The sequence below is a fragment of the Nematostella vectensis genome, chromosome 10 (assembly GCF_932526225.1).
Source record: "Nematostella vectensis chromosome 10, jaNemVect1.1, whole genome shotgun sequence".
Classification (NCBI taxonomy): Eukaryota; Metazoa; Cnidaria; class Anthozoa; order Actiniaria; family Edwardsiidae; genus Nematostella; species Nematostella vectensis.
Genome location: NC_064043.1, coordinates 15,175,596 through 15,195,576, shown reverse-complemented (window position 1 = coordinate 15,195,576; position 19,981 = coordinate 15,175,596). Strand labels below are relative to the sequence as shown.

The 19,981-nt window shown below is 48.9% G+C and overlaps 1 protein-coding gene and 1 long non-coding RNA gene across 5 annotated transcripts; one reads left to right on the top strand and one right to left on the bottom strand.

Annotated features, from left to right (window-relative positions):
- Positions 1-6,021: 6,021 nt before the first annotated feature.
- Positions 6,022-8,461, top strand: LOC5508697. Of its 4 annotated transcripts, none has more exons than XR_007314039.1 (3): positions 6,022-6,753; positions 6,822-7,707; positions 8,372-8,461. XR_007314039.1 is itself a non-coding variant. In XM_048733813.1 (3 exons), the coding sequence occupies exons 1-3, from the start codon at positions 6,558-6,560 to the stop codon at positions 7,409-7,411; spliced, it is 339 nt and encodes a 112-aa protein (XP_048589770.1). In that variant the 5' UTR covers positions 6,022-6,557; the 3' UTR covers positions 7,412-8,252. The 4 variants fall into 4 exon arrangements, 2 of the variants coding, with proteins under 2 accessions (XP_048589770.1, XP_048589769.1); XR_007314040.1 differs by lacking the exon at positions 8,372-8,461 and having other exon boundaries at positions 6,822-7,244; positions 7,376-8,252; XM_048733813.1 differs by lacking the exon at positions 8,372-8,461 and having other exon boundaries at positions 6,822-6,928; positions 7,376-8,252.
- LOC125573278 lies at positions 7,650-8,730 on the bottom strand. Its single transcript, XR_007314041.1, has 2 exons — positions 8,535-8,730; positions 7,650-8,392 (listed from the first exon to the last, which is right to left on the bottom strand). It is a non-coding gene; the product is annotated as an uncharacterized LOC125573278 (long non-coding RNA).
- Between the last annotated feature and the right edge of the window lie 11,251 nt (positions 8,731-19,981).

Here is a 19,981-nt window from a genome sequence, read left to right as displayed (position 1 = left end):
ACAAGACTGCTGATAGAAGCGGATATGACGTCGTGAAACGCTGAAAGAATCTACTAGCCCCAGGGTGATTGTCCAAGGACTTCCGGTATAAAGCAATTCTACCAGAAGTCTTTCCACCGGAAGACGAAGGCGAATGAAAAGAGAGCTGATACAAACTGAAGTTGATATATTACCTTTATATTCTAATAATCAGAATTTCTTACTTCATACGTCTACCTAAACCACTTTTGGTCTGTAGGAGTCTGGCAAACATCCAGAGAAACCTAATCACTTATTCACTCCGCATACCATTACGTCACATCCACTTGACAGAGGCAAGGGCGTAGGGAACAGAGGTTGTTTCATAAATTGATTTAGAAATGACAAACAACGAAACTCTCCTTTGGTTTGGTCGAATTTTGCCTTGTTTTGCGTTATCCGAGCTACTACCCGTCCCCGTGGCGCGCGAACAGTCCCCGACGCGATATACGAAACGCACGATTTGCGATTACGATTGCGATTACGCAACGTAACTTGACCGGGTATCTACGTAAACACGGAGAGCGCGTTTCAAAACAAGGCAAAATTCGACCAAATCAGAGGGGAGTTTCGTTGTTTGTCATTTCTAAATCAATTTACCAAACAACCTCTGTTCCCAATTCCCTTGCAGAGGTCTCTTGCACAGCCGTTCTCGTTGTCGGTCACGTTTGGGTGTTAGTACGTTAAGATCCCAGGCCGTTCGCGTGAAGGATTTTCTCAAATTTCGTGTAAAAATATTACCCAATAATACATTTGAAGAGAATTACTAGTGATCAATAACAATATTCATGGTTGTTATTATGATAAACACAATTTGATTCTGCATTAGAACGCATCGCACTACCCTAGGTAACAGAGGCTCGAGCTTCACTTCGACAACACGGGCCGCGAAGCGGCGACAACGAGTCGCGAAGTAGTCAACAAAGGCGCATGGTAAACGAACGAAGGTCGAGACTCTGGTACCCAGCGTAGCATCACACTAACAAAACAATATTTTGCTGCTCTCCCGTCTTCTACATGATCGTAGCAGCAATGTTCTTAGAATTTGGTCAAATCCCAGGCTGGATTCTTGTTCTAATATGAATTTCGTATTTACTCGAATATGCATCCCGGCCCTTTTTTAATTTTTCGACTCTTGGACGAGGTGCGCATTCGGGTCGGTACTGACCATTGGCTCTAGTTTCAGTGATCTGCAAGTATTATGTTAAACTACTAATCTAGGAAATCAAAAAGGTCAAAATACAAACAACAGACGCAAAGGATTGTGGGGATAAATTACTTTATTCCAGAAAGCATGCACCAACCGAAAAGTCCCTCCGCCCCAGAACCCTTTGCGCACCTTTCTTGCAATATTTTCCGCGTTTTCTTCTTCCTTATTCAAGAGACTGGGAAACAAGTCCTTGAAAGGGAATCGTGAAGAACGATTTTTCGGGAGCATTGAACTATTAGGCATATAAATACACAAATGATAATAGTGATATCCATCTAAAGTCGGGGGAGGCAGCTTTTAAATTTTAAGGTGCCCTGAGTCCACCACCCCTCCTCCTCCTCCTCCCCCGGAGTATCTAATAAACACTCCCTTATAAAGCAAAAATGTGTACAGTAGGTGTGGCATTGTTACCATCAATAGGCACCTGTCACTTTGTGAGACGGTTGCAGACTAGCGACCTGATGGTTGACAATTGTACGATTCCATCAAAAAACTATTATTTTCTATGAGGAAGGAAGTAAATTCTGATCGTTTACCTATATCCAGAGAAATCCTGTGGTCAAACTGTATCCTGATGGTTGACAATTGTACGATTCCATCAAAAAACTATTATTTTCTATGAGGAAGGAAGTAAATTCTGATCGTTTACCTATATCCAGAGAAATCCTGTGGTCAAACTGTATCCTTAGGAGCTATTAATAGCCGTAGTCTTATTTTCTTTCTTGGGAGGGGGGTATCTATCCTTGCAGCATTTCAAGTAATGAACTATTATAGTTTTTATGTAGATGTGATTTTTCGAAGCGATGAAGAACTTGCCATTCAATAACATGATCGATAACAAGAAAAATAATCTTTTGTAGGCTAACATATAGCCTTAAAACAAACACACATTCATATTGGTAAGATAAAATTAGACACATTTTTGTTATTCAAATAGATACAGACAGATATCATCGCGTTTTTAATAGTTTTTGTCAGTTCAGTTTGCGAAGTGTGCACAATATACAAGTATGTAAACCTTAAATAATAATGTACACATTTGTTACAATATTGATATGTACAAAGCATGAATATGAATTCACTTTTTGGATTGTTTATGAATAAGACGCGAAAAACATCTGCGGCATATTAGGGACGCTTAGTCAGCGAAATTGTTTCCTTTTTATCGCAATTCCTCCGTTTGTTTTCCATTCCTTTAAAATATGGCGGTTAAGCTCTCGAGCCTACAAGGTCCGTGCCTTGGAAAGTTTCCTTCGATAATCTGGCAAGGATTTACACATTCTTTACACATTACAACCCAGGTAATTCCTTTGTTACAAAGAATAACTAAATTAGAAAAGCTAGAGAAAACATCCTCTATATTTTGACCGGTTTTTTTTTAATAAGCCATTATAACTCTTTCGATTTGTTTTTAACCAATATTATCGGCAATTGAAATCGATAATTTTAGAACGTCGGAAACGTAGATCATTCTACATTTTATATTCCTAGCTCTAAGTCCGCATTTTTCCTTGTGGTATTCTATTTCTATACGCCTGCAGGCTATATTTCTATCGGAGCGAGAAGCCTCTTTTTTTGTCCTGTTACAGCGTTCTCATTTCCAGTAAACTCAATTTTATATATATCAATTTGCTGATTCAAAGTGCTATCCCTAATCCCCTTTTGCAAACTGTCGGGGTTTTACCAGGCTTTGCTTTTTATCAGTGTTTATCCTCGGAAGGTAGGTTTTCCTTTCAACTTTGTAAGACTCGAAATCACTTGTGCCATAACCGTCTGCTCTCGTGCTTTTTATCCCTGGCAGAAGGACCGTCCCATTTTCCGGTGAAGGAAGAAAAGTTTGTGGGTCTGTTTTTGTCCGGTGAACCTTAATTTTACCCTCTCTTTTTGATTTCGCGTTCTCTTGGTTCTTCCTAAATTCTGTTATTCCATAAAACTCTGGCATGCTCAGACTTCGCCTTCCAGTGTTTCTTCCGTCTTGTAAAGCTGGCAGAAACGGGGATGATGGAAGGGTGAACTTCTCGAGCGAAGAGGATTCTTCGGCGTTCTTGTTTTGTGGCGAATCTCCCACTGTATCACATCTCGCTGCACGCTGTGACTCAATAGAGGGTAAAGATAATCTTCTATTTCTCCTCGAGACAGCTCTCACACTCCACGTCATAGGCGATATGTGTTCGTATTCTTCCTTGTCGCTAAGAGAGTCTCGCCGGTTGCCAACGAGCTGTGGTTCCATCTGTCGCAAGAATTCAAGCAGCAGCGAACACGATAGAGTCCGACACATAAGCTGTAGACGAAGAAAAATATGTCAAGCTGCATGCAAATACCTCCACAAAAAACACGGTTTTCACATGCATGTGAAAGATTTCGCGAAAAAAAGAAAACGGGCTGTTTAACGATAAACTTATAAAATATTTTTGTGTTTTTTAAGTGCGAAAATTGACAGCATTTTAAGTAGCTCACCTTAAAATTGAAACCGTACCATCAAAGGTCACGAATTGCTAATAATTCAAAATAAAATTTGTTGCTGAGCTATTTTTGCGTTTAATTCCGGTGTTTAGGTGGCGAATAAGGCTAGATATTATAATAACGTGCTACCCGCTATGCTGATTGTTTTTGTACTCATCATCAAAGGACGCGCTTGATTGGAGGAGCGCGAAATATGTTTATTGCAAATGGCGAGATACTCGGGGCAGGTGGAATCGTTATTGATAAGTTTTTCTAATCGTGTCCTATTTTATCTGTTTGTTTGTGATACTCAAACTGTGAATAGCTTGAAAGCTTGAATAACTTTTGCCATGCAAAGCTATATACGAAAAACAAAATCTAAACAGTAATCGGCGCTAAATATAAATGATTGAAACAAAATTGAGCGAAATAAAGCGTCTGAAAGTTCTTTTTCTGCTGAGAGCAATATTTTCACTGAAATCACGGGCAAACCAGACGAAATGTTCGTGTATCGAATAATATTATATCTTTAATTTGTTCACCAAATATATCTGCAATAAAGCCAATTTCTTGAAGTTGTTGTCATAGATTGATCTGGTTCCGTTTTAGCCGTGATTCATAACAGTTTACGCGATTTTCCTCCTTCATCTCGGTTCACCTCCTCCCCTGCTCCCTACTTGTAATAAAATACAACAGGCTAGAAATGCTCCACGCCCTGGCAATCACAACTTCGAATCTTCGAGACAACTTTTTCGGCAAAAAACGGAGAGCTTTTCCCTTCAAAATCCTGTATGTCATAGAAGAATAAAATAATCCAAAAGGCCAGAATTTCCCTGCAATTTTTCACTGAAAATTTGAAATTTATCGTTCTTCTAGGGTGCTGACAAACAGTCGGTTCACTGAGCGCGGTCGGGGCCTGGACACAATAGAAAATACAATGCAATGCCATGGCAACCATTTGACCATTGTATTTTCTATTGTGCGCTCAGTGGGCCGACTGTTTGTCAGCACCCTGGAAGAACGATAAATTTCGACTTTGCAGCGAAAAATTGCAGGGAAATTCCGACTGTTTGTCAGCACCCTGGAAGAAGGATAAATTTCGAATTTGCAGCGAAAAATTGCAGTGAAATTCTGGCCTTTTGGATTATTTTCTTCGAAAGATATGTTTAGAAATTATTCTTCTATGACATACACGATTTTGAAGGGAAAAGCTCTCCGTTTTTTGCCAAAAAAGTTGTCTCGAAGAGTCGAAGTTGTGATTGCCAGGGCGTGGAGCTTCCTACCCTTTTGTTTTTTATCACGAGTGGGGAGGAGGTGAACCGAGTAAACTGTTATGAATCACGGCTTAAACGGAACCAGATCAATCTATTACAACAACTTCAAGAAACTGGCTTTATTACATATATTCGGTAAACAAATAAAAAAATATATTATTCGATACACGAACATTTCGTCTGGTTTGCCCGTGCTGCACCAGCCGGCGCAAATGACCGCCCGAGATGAGCATCATAAAAGGAAAACAAGTTGAATATAGAAAAGAAAATGTTAACCTAATAATTTGAAATCAAATTTTAAGGAGAGGGGGGCGTAAGTTTTGCGGTAATGCGGTTTTGCTTTAAATATGGCGCAGTTTTTTGGTTTTTCGTATTATATTCCGCGGTTATTGCGGTTTCTCTAGACTGCGCGGTTTACGGTTATTGATTTATTTTGACGGTTTTGCGGTTTTTGCACCGCTCTTACGACCTCCTCCAATGACACTTTACAAAAAGTCGCATCGATTTAAGAACAGTTGCCCTTTTTATTTTGTTTGCTATTACTCACTAAGAACTTAGAGACATTTTCCGCGCCCTATTAGATGTGAAATGACCTTATTTTAAGCGTCATGTCATGTTTTTCCTCTATGTCTCTATACTTTTCTTTCCAGCGCTGTGAGATAAGCTAAAGTTTTATGAAAGAAAATTAAACCACGCGCCCTTGGAACCGTTTTGGGAGGTGGAATAATATGTTTTGTTAAATCAGCGTTTAAATCAATTTAAATAAATTTAAATTTATTTGGCGCACAATCCTGGAACTCCATATAATTGTAGTACTCTTTGCAACACTTGTTTAATTAAAAGTATTAACTTTTAAAATTTGTATGTGCAATCGTACTTACCATTTTTGGCAAATTGACATGTATTTTCCCTGAGAGAAACAATAGTCTATTAACTTGTCTACCTTATTTGTTAATCATCCAGGAAGCTTAATATTTAAATTCTGACGCAGGAATCATGGTACTTCACACGCCAATATATAGACATGTACAATAATACCATGACCAAGGCTATATTACTACACACCAATATATTGACATGTACAATAATACCCTCACCAAGGCCATATCTTGATATTTAAAATAATAGCATAATAAAGGCAATATTACTAAAAATGGGAAGAACTTCACAAAGATGTATCTAAACAATTGAACCTTTCTGAATAATGATAGAGGGTCACGCACGTGACTAAGACCTGTTGCTCGGGTAGATACAGTCGATTGATAAAAGGTTGTCGTCAACCGGCTTCGCAACTACGCGACAAGCCCGAATGTAAGCATGGGTAAAAACCACTGAAGCGCCTAGCTGCATACACCTATTTCAATTAAGTTTGACATAAAGAAAATGGAAAATGTCTGACCGCAGTTATTGGTGGGAAAGAAAGTGGGTGCTTTCTCGATCCGCTTGCTGGTGAAATGCCCCGAGCATACAGTGAAGATTTGAAGTGGCGAATTATTCACATGAAGCAATAGAAAGGTGCGACAGACGACGAGCTAGAGGATATATTTGGAGTTAGTAAGTCCACGATAGCTAGATATTTAAAACTCTACCGAAATTCTGGTAATGTTAACTGTATGACTATGGGAAGACCAGTCGAGTCCACCGTAATTGCGCCTGATGAGCAGCGAGTCATCATCGAAATTTTGCTGCGTCAACCTGACCGAAGACTCCTAGAACTCCAACAAGAAGTTGGACGAGTGTCTGGAGCTGTCTACTCGATATCAGCCATTCAATACTACCTTCGGAGAAACGGAATAACCAGGAAAAAAGGTAATTATTAGCCGCACTGAATGATGCATTGAAAAGCAATATAAATGAATATTTAATTATCTCAAAAGCTAAAGAAACAAGCTTTGCAAAGGGACGAAATCAGGCGCACCGACTTCAGGGATACTGTATGCACACTCGATCCAAGGACCCGATATTCTTGGACAAAAGCAGATTAGTAAGTGCTAATACCGTACTACTAAAGACATATATTTTTCAAAATGTAATATGCAATTTCATGTAAACTGTGTAGTTATTAATTATGACAATCTGATGTGAATTCCAACCGATGATTTAATGAACTTCCACGTTCTCTTGTAGGACAAACGTATTGCTCGCAATTATGGCTACCGCTTCAGGGGCACATGAGCCACTATTAAACGCCGTCACCTCAACTGGGGGCCTAGAATTACAGCTATACCAATTGTCAATTGTGACGGATTCCTTGACGTTGGCATTTACTGAGGCAACATTAACGGATAACGATTTCTACGGTTCGTTAATCAAAAACTCTTCCCTGCTTCTGCCTTTTGATGGCCTCCTTCACTAAACTTTTTATGTATATAAAAAAAACTTTTTTCGTGGTTATGCAAAAAGCAACCCATCTATTCTCTTTTACCCACAGATAACGCCGCGATTCACCACACACCCGGTGTTCTAAATGCAAACCGAGCAACTGGTGTGCTAGTACTATTCCTCTCTGCATACAGTCCTGATTACATGCCATGTGAAGGAATATTCCCCTTAGTCAAGTCATGGATCAAGGAAAAGGATGCTGTTTGGCATGCAACAGACGAATCAGAAGAATTTGTATTTCATGCATTTATGGAAGTGACCAACGAAGATGTGGTATCTTTCTGCAGGAATGCCCAATACATCTAGAAGACTATTATCAATCATTGGGGAAAAACACTTTGTTCTTTTTATTAACAGAAGATGAAGAGAACTTGTTGTAATGTATGTTATTTACATTGTACAATTTTCATTGTATTAGGGGCCGTCCACACTAACACGGATTCGTTTGAATCCGTATACTTTTTGATACGTTTAGGCCTTCCGTCCACAATAACACGCGCGCTGATTCCAGCGAATCCGGATACTTTTGAAAACGCCGTCGAAAGTGAATCAAAATGAATCCGTATACTGTGGTCCGTAAGTGTGGACGGTCAAATCCGTATCAAAATGAAAACGATATCGTCATATCGCATGCGCGCGCTGCTTTGAGCATGCGCATATCATAAAAATGACGTCACCCTGTACCTTTCAGTGTTAGTGTGGACGGCTGGATCCAGGCGAACACGATGCGAAAATGATAGTGTGGACGCGAATCCAGTGATGCGTTTTCGGCGAAACGAATCCGGATACTTTTGAATCCGTGTCAGTGTGGACGACCCCTTGTTTAGAGATGCGTCCATGCTCACAATCATTCAAGCTGATTCGGTACACACACAAAACGGAATTAAAATTGTTTAACTGATATTAAAATTGTTTAAATAACCGCATCACTTTATAATTGGATGCTGGTTAGCTCCTTGATCCATTTTTCGCGCTCGACAGTAAACATTTCTGCTGTGATGACATCGCCATCCCTCAATTTCTTAAGATCTTCTAAATGTTTTAGGATGAGACATCGTCTCTGCAGCTGCAATAATAACAGAGTACCACAGCTCGACCAACAACAACAACAACAACAACAACAACAAAAAAAACAGGTGCGGTAGTGTACAGAGCAGATTTTTGTGTGGTTGGCAGTCTACCGTAAAAGGCATTTACTAAGTTTTCACCTTCTGATCCCCTGCCTCGCTCGGGGCGTCTGGGCATTATTGCCGGAGGTGGAGCGAGGTGTTGACTTTCCCTTTCCAACAAAGAAGGGCTGGTCTGGTGGATGGTCATAGCTGATGTGATCACCTTTGACATAAGAGGAAAAAAAGACATTACTTGGTATTTTTTGTGTAAATGCTATTTTTAAGGCTGATTGCACGATCGTGTGTCATTAATATGCAAACCAGCCAGTGATGCGTATTAAAGCCGCTTATCACCAGTTTACTTCCGGTTGATTACGTAACAATATCCGATGATTTTTAACGGAAAACGTGAAAAATATTTCAAAATATTGAAAGCAGTGTGTCTATTGGAAGTTTCTTTGAGGATGTGATTGATAATTTAGAGCGGATGGCCTGTTAAATATCTCGAAATTTAATAGTTGAAGTTTCCGTCGGACCTCCGGAAGTAAAACTGGTGACAATGCGGCTTTAATCTATTGTCATTGATTTCGTTTCTTCTCTCGTTCAAGGAATACGCACTTTCACCAGCTAATTAAAACGATAAATTTTAAATTTATCGCGCCTTTTATTCTATTTGACGCTTGGAGTAAAAAGAATAAATAAATGTAATACAGAAATTCAGTGCTCAGTTGATGAAATCAAGTTTTGTGAAATCTTCAAATTCAAATTCCGTATCGTGTTCAATAATTAGCACATTAATGAATTGGTCATGAATCAAAATATGTAGTTTAAATTTTGATGTTAAAAATAAACAGCTGCTTACCAGCATTCTCGCCCAACACTTGAGCTTATAGAGGAGCCAATCTTCGTGCTTTTGTTGCAATTTTCTTAGGCAAGTATGAAAATTGTGTATGGAATTATCCATAGCATCATCATCCTCTGATTTTGGTTCTTGTGGGTGCAGAGCTCTAAAATTTAGGAGACGAAATTTTTACTCTATTTGCATATTTTTCGTATTAAAATTCGTTTTAAAATGTTTGAATGCAAAAAAATAATAATAATAAATAAACATTATACAGTATACTTACGTTTTACTACAATCTCCTGAACATCGTCATCTTCTACAGCAAGAATCACTTTGTCAATCTTGGAGAGTTTATTTGGACCAGTCTTCGCCGCCTTTGGGGGGGACCAGGGGGTTTCAGAGAAACTAGTGGGAGGCGTGGATCGCCCCTCCGGGCCTCCCAGCCCCGTCTCCCGTCTTAGGCCTGGGAGGCGTGAATCGCCCCTCCGAGCCCCCCAGCCCCGTCTCTATATATCAAGCGTATAATGTTTCACGTACGTAAACAATCGGCGATTGCTAATGTAGGCCGAATCGATTTCACGTACATGGGCTTTTGGCGATTGTTTATGTAGGCCAAATTGGTTTCGCGTACGGGGCGATTGCTAATGTAGGCCAAATCGATTTCACGTACATAAACAAACGGCAAAAGCTAATGTAGGCCAAAACGATTTCGCGTACATGGGTAATCAATTAGGGCCGCAGGTGTTTCGCGTGCATGGGTAACTAATTAGGGCTGCATACATGAATAATTAGGGTGTAGGCCGGGCGCGTGCAAGCCCTAGGACTTGCGCGTACACGGCTTTTTGGGGCAAATAGCGATGGGGCCGCGAAAACGGGGAGGGCCGCCAACCTACGGAGCGCGGAATAACCGTTTTTCGGCCGTGAATTCAAAGCCGCCGGCGTGGCGTTTAAACCTGAGTTCTACTCGAACACCTCGCTCCCGAACCCCTCGCGAATTTTTCGCAGTCTCTTTTTCATCCTTTCGCGTGCCACCAGGGAGGGCCCTTTCCCGCTTTTTTTATCGCGCGGTGCGAGGCCGTGTCGAACTCTGATAGCGGCCTTGAGCGCGTTGTATCCCTCTTGTTCCTGAAGTATTAGCCGAAACTCTTCGTCTGAGATACACCCGTCTTGCAGAGCCTTAGAGACCAGCTCGCTGATCGAGTTTTTCATACTCTCCGCTAAAACCACCGTGTCTTCGTGTTTAGCCACCTTGCTCGTAAGACCCCTAGAGACCACCCCCGCGCCCGCGCCCACGACACCGATCAGCCCAGCGACCCCTGCCAGCGGAGCGCCGATCAGAACCCCTATCCCACTCAAAGAGACTCCCAGCCCGGCGCTGGAAAGCACCCCTGCAGCGATGCCGGACGCCACAGACACAGCATGGGTAACGGCAAAGGCGCGCTTATACTTCTTCCGCACCAGTCGATAATGCGATAATGCGATAATCTCATTGTCTAGACCCGCCTGAATGTCACATATTCTCTGGAGTCGGAAACTTTGCGCGTCGCCGCAGATGCTTGCCGGAGCGGTAGGCGTTTGCGGGGGGCAGACGCTGGGAAGCGGGGGGTATATGCCACCGCTGCTAACGTCGCTGTTCGCCATGCCTGTTATGTCGGGCCTAGGTTAGCTCTAATACGAGGCGGACAGGCTTGCCCTTAAAGTCCACCCGTATACTGTGGTCATCCCTGATCCATATTCGGATACTCGAGACAAACTCAGAGGAAGACGCTGGGACGCAAATGGGGATGTCGGGCCCATAGACGACTTTCTCGTGCGGCCTCCCGCGGGTTTCTAGGCAAGCGAGAACGTTTGAAGGCTCGTCTAAGGCGAGGCACTGCTAGCGGTCTACGATGTCGCAAAAGATGTAGAGGGCCTCTATTTTTGGCAAAGTCACCTTAAGTGGGGGAGCCCCCAAGGGCAGTGCGAGGCCCCGCCCCCCCATCTGATCGTCTTTGGCCTCCAGGCCAAATAGTGCGCAAAGCTCGGCGTTCAGGAACACAATGCCTGTGGACACGAGCACGATCTTCCCGGTGAGGGGGTCCAGCTTCGCGGTCAGAATCTTGCTTTCAGCGTGGTTGATCGTCTCCACGATGGACTCGGCCGTGTGGTGCCCGGCTTGCAGAGTAACGATGGGCGGGAGGGAGGCTATAGTCGTTATCTGATGCTCCCGCTCGAGATTATACCAGCTGTTAAACAGCGAGCACTGCCGGAGCGCCACAAAGCGTGGGCGCCTTATCGGCTGCTCGAAGAAGAGCGTCAGTTCACCTCCGGTGAACAAAGCGTGTAGGACCACCATTGTGTTGAACATAGCCCGCCTTCGTGTTTAATAGGGCTGAGCATGGATTGGGAAGGCTGGCAGGTGCTGAACGAGGTCCCCCGAAGGAAGGAGGAGGAGATGAAGAAGGCGGCAGTTGCGGCGGGAGCCTCTATAGCCGAACATATCAAACATGCTATAGCCGAACAAGTCAAAAAACCGGTTTCCCTCATCACCCCACTACTCACGCAGCTGGAGATACACGTGGCTGAGGACAAATCATTCACGACTAGGGTCCGAGACATATTCAAAGAGACAGTAGTCACGCACAAGTCCGCCAAGGAGTCTCGACGGTGGCTATCGGAGCCTTCCTATGGGTACTGGCCACAGCAACTCAACTTTGCGGTCTGGTGCGCAACCGCCGGATGTGGGGTGTCCCTAACTGACCCCACTTTCGCCACGCTCCCCTCTGTCATCAGGGGGTTTCTAAGGTTTCACGTCTACTTTACCACCCGGAGGATACTCTACGAGCTCGGCGTCCCCCTGCCTGGCGACAGCCCGTTCACGCAAAAAGGTAACCCCTACAAGAAGGCCGCTTTCGAGCGTCTATGCATAGAGTTCGGTTTGCCGCGTAAGCCGGACTTCCGATGGAAAGGCGGGCGAAACCACGGGCTAGGCGACGTGTTTGTGTTCTACCCGGGGGAGGGGTATCGCAACGTGCACGTGATCCGTGGCTACGACACGGCGGCGGACGAGTACCCGAGCCACCTCAATCTGTTTAGCGACGAAGGTGGGACGTACAATAGTGGGAAGCAGGTGGGTTACATACGCAACGACGACCACGGGGGCGTGCAATATAGCTGGTTTGCGCCTCCCAAAGGCGAGGGGCTGACAAAAGCAGGGCTAGGGAGACTCGACCGCTCGGTCGAGGCGTTCGTCTACACAGTGCTTGGCGCGCAGGTAAACGTCCGTTCCTCCATCGCAGGGGCCGGTGGGCCGGCCATGGAGGCGCAGGCGGAGTTCACGGAGCTGCTCGAAGACGCGATCATAGAAAACGACATCGATCAAAGCGTGCAAAGGTACCAGTTAGCCGTACAGGAGGCCAAGGTGAGACTGAGTCTTGCGGTCGCACCAGGAGTGTGGCTGATGCCGAGCGATCTGGTGATAAACACGCAAAGCGTCGTGGGCTACAACAATAAGCTGCAGAAAGCCACGAACTCCATGAAGCTCGGCGCAAACGCGATCAACACCGAGACAAAGCCAGTCGGTGCTCATAACATGGCCGGTGGGCATCCTAGGGTTCAACACGCGACTGACCACGTGCCGTCCCGGCGGCAAAGCGCCCCTGCGAAAGTGCACGCGGAGGGCGCGGCCCCTACCCTGTCGGGCGAGAAAAGTGACCACACCGCCCTCAAGGTGGGGTTGTCGGCGCTCGCGGTGGCCGCGGCGTATTACTTGTTCCGATGACTGCTTTGCATTCGACGAACCAAGAACGCGGCTACGGCTAGAATGAGCAGCCACGCATTTTCGCCAAGGAATTTCACCGCTTCCCCTGCAGCCTTAAACACGAAGTTTGCGATGCTGCCTACTAGCCCGGGGAGAAGTTCGCCCAGCTTTTTCCCGATGGCCTTAAGCCCGTTACCGACCCCTCTGGCCACGGAGGAGAGCGACTTGCCAAGCGACGTCACAATGGCCGCGATCGTCGTCGCTACGGCCAACCCGATAGCGGTGATGGTAAAGCCGTACTTTTTGAAGATGGCTTTGATGCGCTCTCTTAGCGGCTTTTGGTTCTCGAGCTCTCGGTTTTTGCGTTCTAGTTCGTCAATCTCGGACAGCCTCTCCTCGTTGCGCTCACGGGCCTCTTGGCGGCGACTCTCTGACGTGTTAGGGTCGTCGATGGTCTCCCTGTCTGCGGCTACCACCCCTTGCAGCTCTTGGACTCGTTCTGTGTTCTCCTGGATGACCGCGTCTATCTCTGCCACGGACCCCATCGCCAGCTTGAAGCCTTTCAGCTTTGCAACGTCCTGTCGAACGCCCCCGTCCTCGTTGAACAGCTGTCTTGGTTTAGTCCAACCTCCTTTGCCGAGGTTGCGAAGCTGTATTAGCGTCTTTCCCCTCTGGTCTGACTGGAACCGTATCAGCTTCTCGTTAAGGTCTGGGTATTTCTCCCTGAGGAACTGGAGACCGAGTCTTGTCGCTGCACCCTCTGTGATGAACGAGGTTTTAGCGCTTGCCGTTCCGGCGGTTTGCGTTGCGCTTCGCGTAGCCATGCTATGCGCAGCATGCATACGCGATGACGTGCTCGTCATTGGGATCGACTCCCCGTCGTCGGGGTCTAACGGGATAAGAGGCGTCGTCTCGTCGTCCTCCGCCCCGCGATCGGCGGACGCGCCCGGCAAGGTATCGTCAATGTCAACGTCAACGTCACCCATGATGCGTGCGCATAACTCGTGCTACGCTATGTTAGACATGTCTAACAGTCCGCACCATAGCCACGCGACTTCGTACTTTATGCGCATATAGTACATGTGTGTACACACATACGATGTCAGTCAGCGATAAACTCGACCCCCAGCGAACACCCAGAATTCCTCTGGGGGTTCAAAGCCGAGAGAACTGTTCATCGGGTCACTCTCAACCCGTCGACGGCCTCCCCAGGCGAGACGCTATATGTGGCGGTCCCAAAGCTATCGGAAGGCGTCACGCTCGTGCCTGGCTCCTTGAGGGTCGGTCTCGATCTCTCCGTCTCAGGCCATGCGAATAATACCGTCGTGAACAACGTCGGCCGAAATCTCGTGAGCCGCCTGAAAATCACGTTTGCAGGAGAAACGCTCCAGGACACCAACCGCTACGACGTCTTCAAGACGTATGAGGAGCTTTACCTGTCCAAGGTCGAGAGAGAGGACCGCCTGGAGCAGGGCATACAGTCAGAAAACATGCGCAAGCCTCGCTCCAAGGCTGGCGATAAAGCGACCAGTAACGCCAAGGAGAACGCTCTAAACGCCGCCCACGGGGCGAGGTACACCATCCCACTAGACCATTCTCTGCTGACGGACCACGGCGTGCTGTACCCAAGGGCGCTCCCCGAGGCGCTGCTCTTCGAGATCATGTTCGCAGCGCCTGACCAGGTAGTAGTCGGAACCGATGCCACCAAATTATCCTATGGCATCAAAAATCTAGAGCTGGAATACGAAAGCCTGAGGGACGACAACCTCGCCCGGTCTGCAGCCGCTGCCTACCACAACGGCACAACGTTCTTCTACGAGCAAGTGAACCTTCTAAAGACCTTCGTGATTAGCAAAGGGACGGACAGCATAATCAACGAGAGTGTCAACCTGCCGCGAAGGTCTATGAGTGGTCTGCTGCTCCTCTTCGTGGAGCCATACACGGCAGGGGCTCGCGACTCTGAGAAGTTCGTGTACCCCGACATCAAGAGCGTTCGCGTTACAATCGATGGCATGCCAAACAAAGTCTTCAGGCAGGGCCTGCGCCCCACGGATTTCTGGAGGGAGGCGAAAAGGCGGTTCGTCCGCCCCTCCCCGGGGGGGCACAGCGGAGCGCCCGCCGCCCCGGCAGTCGGCCCCGAGTCGTTCTATGGCGATAACAAGTTTGCTCTGTGGATCGACCTTCGAACGACGGACGACAGCGCCATCCATGGGGGTGGCCTCCGATTGGTCAATACCCGCGACGGTGTGCACCTCGAGATAAAACGCACGGCAGGCGGCTCGGGTAGCGTAAACTGTCACGTGTTTGTGGTGGCCGACGCCCAAATGAACCTTATGAACGGACAGCTAGAGTCCATACAATACTGAGAACATATGCCGGAGAGGTATGGACCCGAAAAACGTCCGATTTAACGCTCTCATCGTGGGCCCGACGTCATGCGGGAAGACCCAATTCGTAGTGGACCGACTGCGCGGCCCTTTCCGGGGCAAGTTTGACTACATCGTACTCGTGTGCCCTACCTTTGTCTACAACAAAACATACGACGGCTTCGGCGAGGGCGACAATCGTCTGTTTGTCATCGCACCTGAGGCGGGTCAGATCGACGTCCTGCTGAGGTTTGTCTCCACTCTCTTCGAAGGCACTAATACGCTAATCATACTCGACGACTGTGCGGCCTCGAAAGACGTAAAGAGGCGCTCTGACCAGCTCGTCAACTTGGCGTTCAGCGCGCGCCACGTGGGTATTAGCGTGTGGGTGATCACGCAGCAGCTCACCAGCATCACGAAGCCGTTCCGCGAGAACATCGCGGCCTTGGTGGTCTTCTATACCCCGAGCAAGGCGGACATGGAAGCAAACTGCATGAATACGGCGCGGAGCTCTCAGAAGAGAAGATGAAAGAGTACATGAAGGCCCTCAAGACGAAAGATTTCTCGAAGTTAGAGTTTTGCTTGCGTCACCCTTATACCATCGCCCTAGTTGAACGGTAACCACCGCCCTAGGGCATAACGTATATGCACCTTAGCCACGGCATGACGAGCGACAAATACTTTGAGAGTCTTCTTGAGGGGGCGCCGCAGGCCTCCCGGCCGTCGAGTCGTTGGACTGCTCGACGCATCCTGCCGGGGCGGCAACCGGAGGTGAGCAAACTGAGGTAGCAGACGCGAGGGAGAAACTCGCGATTCTCGTAGCCTCGGGGAAGTCGAGAGAAATGGTAGGCAAGGCCCTGACTCACGACGACGTCAAACGCATGGGCGCCGAGGAGGTGAGGAAGTACGAGAGGCGATACGAGACCGCTCTAGCCAGCCGGACTACAGACGCCCTGGCAGACAGCTTTCTGAAGCTTACGACCAAGCTAGTAGGCATGGCGCTGCCGATAGACAGTGTGGTCGATCTTCACAATGACCTAGTGTCCGACTACATCGTCAACAACGAGCTCCGCACATTGTGCGGAAGCCTGGTTCTACGCTGCGGCCGTTTGATGGCTTTAGCCGCCGGGGCGTTACACATAGCGCGTCATGTGGACACCGCCGGAACGGCAAGCGCTGACGCGCGGAGCCAACGCGAGGTAGCAGCCGCGGACATTGTCGAGCCCGCCATCCCAGAGTAGACGCTCATTTGAAAGCTCGCCACTTCTCTTACCACTTGGTACTAAGTACTTGGTTCCAAGTAGTTGACACCGCGTGTTCGCACGTCGACGCAGATGGAGGAACCCCAAGGAAGTACTAGTGCCCAGCCTGACGAACAACCTGCTCAAGAACTTGCCCAAGAACCTGGCAAACAGCATCGAGAACCTGCACGTACGCCTGTGGCTGCCAGGACGGCAGCGGCGAATCACGAGCCCCGAACCGCCCGCGAATCACGAGCCCCGAACCGCCCACGACCCGACCTCACCCTGGACGAGTCGAAGCCGGAAGGCGCTTGGCAAAGTGGAACCGAATTAACAGAGCGAAGAAAGAGACACTTCGTGTCGCGCAGTCGCCGTTGGCCCCGGGGCCGAGCGAGCCGCAGTGCTTGCGCGCCGACGATGCCGCCGCCGGAACGGCAAGCAACTCTGCCTGGTCGGCTAGCTCGGTTATCGGGCTCGCTGGTCTTCTAGTGTCATCGATCGGCCTCTACACACGTAGGCGGGAGCTAGCTACCGCGTTCACGCGCACACCAGCTGTTAACCAGCGAGCTACCGATCCGCACGCAGCGGCCGACGGCCGCACAGCAGACCAAGGAGCGCGCTCCCGGGTCTCGGCTGTTATCCATGGAGTAAGCAGACATTCAGACACGAGGGCTCCACCCATATCCGCACGATGTCGACGACGCAGCAAAGCAAGATTACAAAGACCATCGCCGACGCCGCAGTCATAACCGGCCTCGTCGCCGGTATCGGCTGGGTTGGGCGCAAGGTCTTACGCGAGGACTTCACCAAAGACCCCTCCGCGAACGCCATGAACTACGCAAAAATGACTGCCGCCGTCGCAGGTGCTGTCGCTTTGAAGGGTTACCTTGATGACCAGAAGATCCTGCCCATGTAGTGTACTGTGGTACATGTAGGCCGTGAATTAGACTCGTGCGCGCCTTGCGCATGCGTATACGCATACACAGCACGTGAAGTGTGCTTCGCACAAACATGGCCTCTATCGCGATTTTGGTTGGCGGAGCCGTCCTAAACGCGACTGCATTCGTTGGTGGCAACTACCTCGCAAAGTTCCTGTCGAACGATGAGAGCCCCGCCTTAGCTGAGAAGGAGAGGCACGACAAGGCCCTAGAGAAATACCAACAAGACTATGGACGCTACCAACAGCGGCGACAAAAAATCCTCGATTGGCAAGCTCAAAGTCGCGAGAGAGGGTCCTTCGCAAAGCAGAACTTCACCGACACCGACTACGCACTCAAACTCTACAACCAGACCTCCCTGGAGTCGATGCGGGCCCCCGAGCTGTCCGACCACTACATCCCCAGCAAAACGCAGAAGAACGCCGAGTTGGCGTACATAGGCGCCGGCGCTTTCGCCATCGGCTACGCTGCTAGCCGGTTGCTGTGATGCAGCTGCCGTCGAAACGCGTATACGTACGTATGAGTCTGGGCGGCCTTTTTCCATGCTGCGCGTATACGTACGCCGAAGGCGTAGCAGACGGCATCCGCCTGTTGGAGACTGATTCCCCCGTCGCGATACGCACGTAATGGCCCGCCGGAACGGCAGGCGCATGTCCGACGAAGAACTCGATGCGTTCCTTCGTCCTATATACTACGCCAGAGGTGGCTTCAAGGGGGTGACCGCTCTGCATGCCAAACTCCCCAAGGGCTCAGCCTCCATAGATCGAGCGCGCAGGTGGGTAAGCTCGCAGCCTGTCGGGGGCTACACACAGACGCCCCCTCCTCCGACTACCTACGCCCGCTTCTCGGAGCAGATACCAAACCGTATCCACCAGTCGAACCTGCTATTCTTGCCAACCGACCGCGGGTACAAGTATGCCCTGACTGTCGTTGACGTTGCTTCACGATATAAGGCCGCCCGCCCACTGAGGACTAAGAGCGCGGCCGTCGTCTCCCGCAAACTCGCTGGCATCTATGCAGAGGGACCTCTCACGTGGCCCAAAGTCCTCATGGTTTATGACGGCGCGGAGTTCAAGGGTGCCACCACAAAGCTCCTAACAGACCACGGGGTGGAGGTCCGACGGGCTGAGCCAGGGCACCACAGGAGCCAAGCTTTCGCCGAGTCTTTCTATCGCTGGCTGGCACAGCGCCTATTTCGTGCGCAGTACTCGAAGGAGCTAGCGTCCGGCAAGACAAACCGCGAGTGGGTTACTGCTTTGCCAATCGTCATCTCGGACATGAACGCAACGAAGACTCGCATGACTGGCTTTGCGCCTGAGGACGCCATAAAGCTGAGGCGCGTGCCTCTCAAAGCCGAAAAGCCTCCCATAGAGGTCCCCTTAGAGGTCGGAACGGAGGTGTACATCGCCGTAAACGAGGAAGACCTTCAGGACAAGGGCCGACGGTGAGCGACGGACCCGGGTGGACAAGCAAGGCGTACCCAATACTAAAGAGGGTCATGGAGCCCGGACAGCCAGTGTTGTATTACACGGCGTACTCTAAGCACGGCTTCACGCGATCGCAGTTGCGTAGCGCGACGCCAGCGCCACGCTAGCGCCACCCTAGCGCGATCAGCGCTTGTGCCTTCTATTTCAGCTGAGGCACGTGAGTCTGACATTCCACTTGTAGTGACCCTGACTGTCGTCCCGCTGGTCGATACTGAAGCGTTGGGGATGACTCTTGGTGTACCCCTGAAGCAGAAGCTGAGTGCCACAGAGCGTGTACTTCTTTTCCGCGTCAGCAATCATGCCGAGTACGTTGTCTACCGTCAGAACGTGGTGCGGCCCCGTGTACTTCGTGCGACCCTTTTGCCTGTCGTCTATAGCGTATCGCTTGATTCGCGCTTTAATGAGCTCTTCACTGGGCGTAGAAGTCCTGTGGGAACCAAGGCACCTGGGGTGTCATCGGGGGGGATCACGCGGACTATCTGACCGGCGAGTCGCACGCGGGAGATGCCGGTGTACACAGCATTCGTGATCCAGCCCTCTAAGCTGTGGTCTATGATAAACAGACGCCTTGGAGTCTGGATGGTCTTGCCCTGCACCCGGTGGACTGTCCCCCAGCCCGCGTATTTCCACTCGAGGGGAAGCCCGTTAAGGACCACGCCGAGAGGGTCCTCTACTACCGTGCCTTTGTACGCGTCGACCTTCTCACCCCTTTTGCCTGGCACGGGCACCGGCCGCCCTTGCTTGTGATAACGATGCGCGACGCTAGGATCGAGGTCAAAGCGGATGGTTGCTGGCAGTCGGGGGTAGTTTTTCCTGTGGTGCTCTACCAATCGCTGCTGGACAAGGGCCCCCATCTTGTTGGTCGAGCACACCCACATATCGCTTGGGTGGGCCTGCTCGATCGCCGCGTCGAACGCCACACCATCCCACT